Source organism: Trypanosoma theileri (genome assembly GCF_002087225.1).
Source record: "Trypanosoma theileri isolate Edinburgh chromosome Unknown TM35_Tth_21_V1, whole genome shotgun sequence".
Taxonomy (NCBI): domain Eukaryota; phylum Euglenozoa; class Kinetoplastea; order Trypanosomatida; family Trypanosomatidae; genus Trypanosoma; species Trypanosoma theileri.
In genome coordinates this window covers 103216-105089 of record NW_021639863.1, presented here as the reverse complement: position 1 = coordinate 105089, position 1874 = coordinate 103216, and the positions used below count along the sequence as shown (strand labels likewise).

General features: G+C 48.1%; 1 protein-coding gene across 1 annotated transcript; it reads left to right on the top strand.

Moving 5' to 3' along the window:
• Nucleotides 1–99: 99 nt before the first annotated feature.
• TM35_000211410 (uncharacterized protein) lies at nt 100–1836 on the top strand (the record flags this gene model as incomplete). Its single annotated transcript, XM_029026991.1, has 1 exon — nt 100–1836. The coding sequence occupies one exon, from the start codon at nt 100–102 to the stop codon at nt 1834–1836; it is 1737 nt and encodes a 578-aa protein (XP_028881601.1).
• Between the last annotated feature and the right edge of the window lie 38 nt (nt 1837–1874).

Below are 1874 nucleotides of genomic sequence, written 5' to 3'. Positions count from 1 at the left end.
AAAAAAAAAAAAAAAGAGCAAGGCTTAAAGGGAGACCATATAATATTAATTGTATACCTAAGTGGCCAAAGGGAAAGTGTTTCTTAAGAAGTGCCAGTAATGGACGTATGGACATGTACGGTCTGTGGTAAGCGGAAGGACTTGTCTGGTGATCATCTCAAGGGAAAAGATACCGTACGATCTGACTGTTGGCCGTGTGCAAAGAAGAGTACATTTGTGCGAGGAACTTCTAAAACAGGCGGCAGTGCGGCACAAGTGGTGACTGCACCGTTCCTGTTTAATCCCGCAACAAAGACATCTCCTGAGAAAACAACAACAACAACGACAGCAGCACCTGCTGCTAATACTACTGGAATGAACCCGTTCGCTTTTGCGGCGGCTGCCTTTGCAAAGACTCCTTTTGCCGGCATTGTGAATACGCAAAAGAACACGACTGAAAGTAGTAGTCAATTATCCACAGCCGCAGCAACAACAACAACAACAACAACAACAGCTGGTCAAGGGACAGCGAATGCGGTTCCACGTAGTTCCACATTGTCCTCATCTGGAAATACTTCACCCATTATTATGCAATCTTTTACAGGTCCTAACAACAAGACACATCAAACACCGCCCTTCACTTTTACAGCCTCAACAAATGCAGTAATACCCTCAATATATACTGATCCATCAGTAGTGGGTAGCGGGAAACCAGTGTGGATCTGTACTGTCTGTGGTAAGCGGAAGGACTTGTCTGGTGATCATCTCAAGGGGAAAGATACCGTACGATCTGACTGTTGGCCATGTGCAAAGAAACGCACCTTTATCTTCTGCACACCTGATTCATTGTCCCCTGGCGGTTTGTCAACTTTGTTGCCACGCTCTAGATCATCAGCCTCCGCAACAGGAGCAGGAGGAGCAACAACAACTACAACGACTGGTAATGAGTCCCAGCGTGAGGCATCACCGTCTGCTACAGTTGCATCGTTGAGTGTTAGTCCTACACAACCCATGGTGTGGCATTGGCAAGATCCTGTTGTTCCAGATAATGACGCTGCTGTGAATATGTTCCTTATTAGCACTGCACAGGCGCAATCAGGTGAGAAGGGTCAGAGAGTATCACAATCGCCTGCTTCTCCTGAAGTAGATCAACAGAGTAATGCCATCACATTTGAAGGTGAAGTTCTACGAGGGTATAGACAACAACTTGTTGATGGTATTCGTACCCGAACTGCGTGGAATAATCGAACTTTATATGTACTTGCACCTGAAAACGGTAATATGACTCAGAAAAGCAATATGTCTGATGCCTCTCTGCTTGGTGCTGCCGCTGTTGTATTTCTTGCCGTAGAGCACAAACTCGCACAATCACCCTTTCGTGTTATGCGACGTCTCTTCTGCCCGGATGAGTTCTCCTTCGCGGCGGCCTGCATGTATGCCAACACCTTCCTTGCTGGACACCACAGCAGTGCTGAGCAGCCATCCTTTGTGGTGTATGGACCGAAGGTGGATCACACAGTGCCAACAACTCGTTGGGGTGCTGTGATTGAACGCTGTGAACATGCGCAGCAGTGGGTGGTGAGTGGAGAGCAGCGGGTGGAGGGGGCACAGTGTATATTCCGCAACACCGGCTGGCTCACACTTCCACTTTACGCCACCGCAGAGGCCATTCGATGTGTGGTAGGTGCACAGCAAGAACAGGAAAAACAACAGAAATTGGGAGAGAAAGAAGAGGGAGTGGGAATGACTGTAGGTGCTGAGGCTTACGGTGTGGATGTGGTGCTTGTGAAGAAGACAATGAATTTGGAAGAGTTGCCTCAGGCGGCGGCGCTGGCCCTACCTGTGAGGCCGTTTTAATTTATTGAGGATGAATAGAGAGAGAGAGAGAGAGAGAG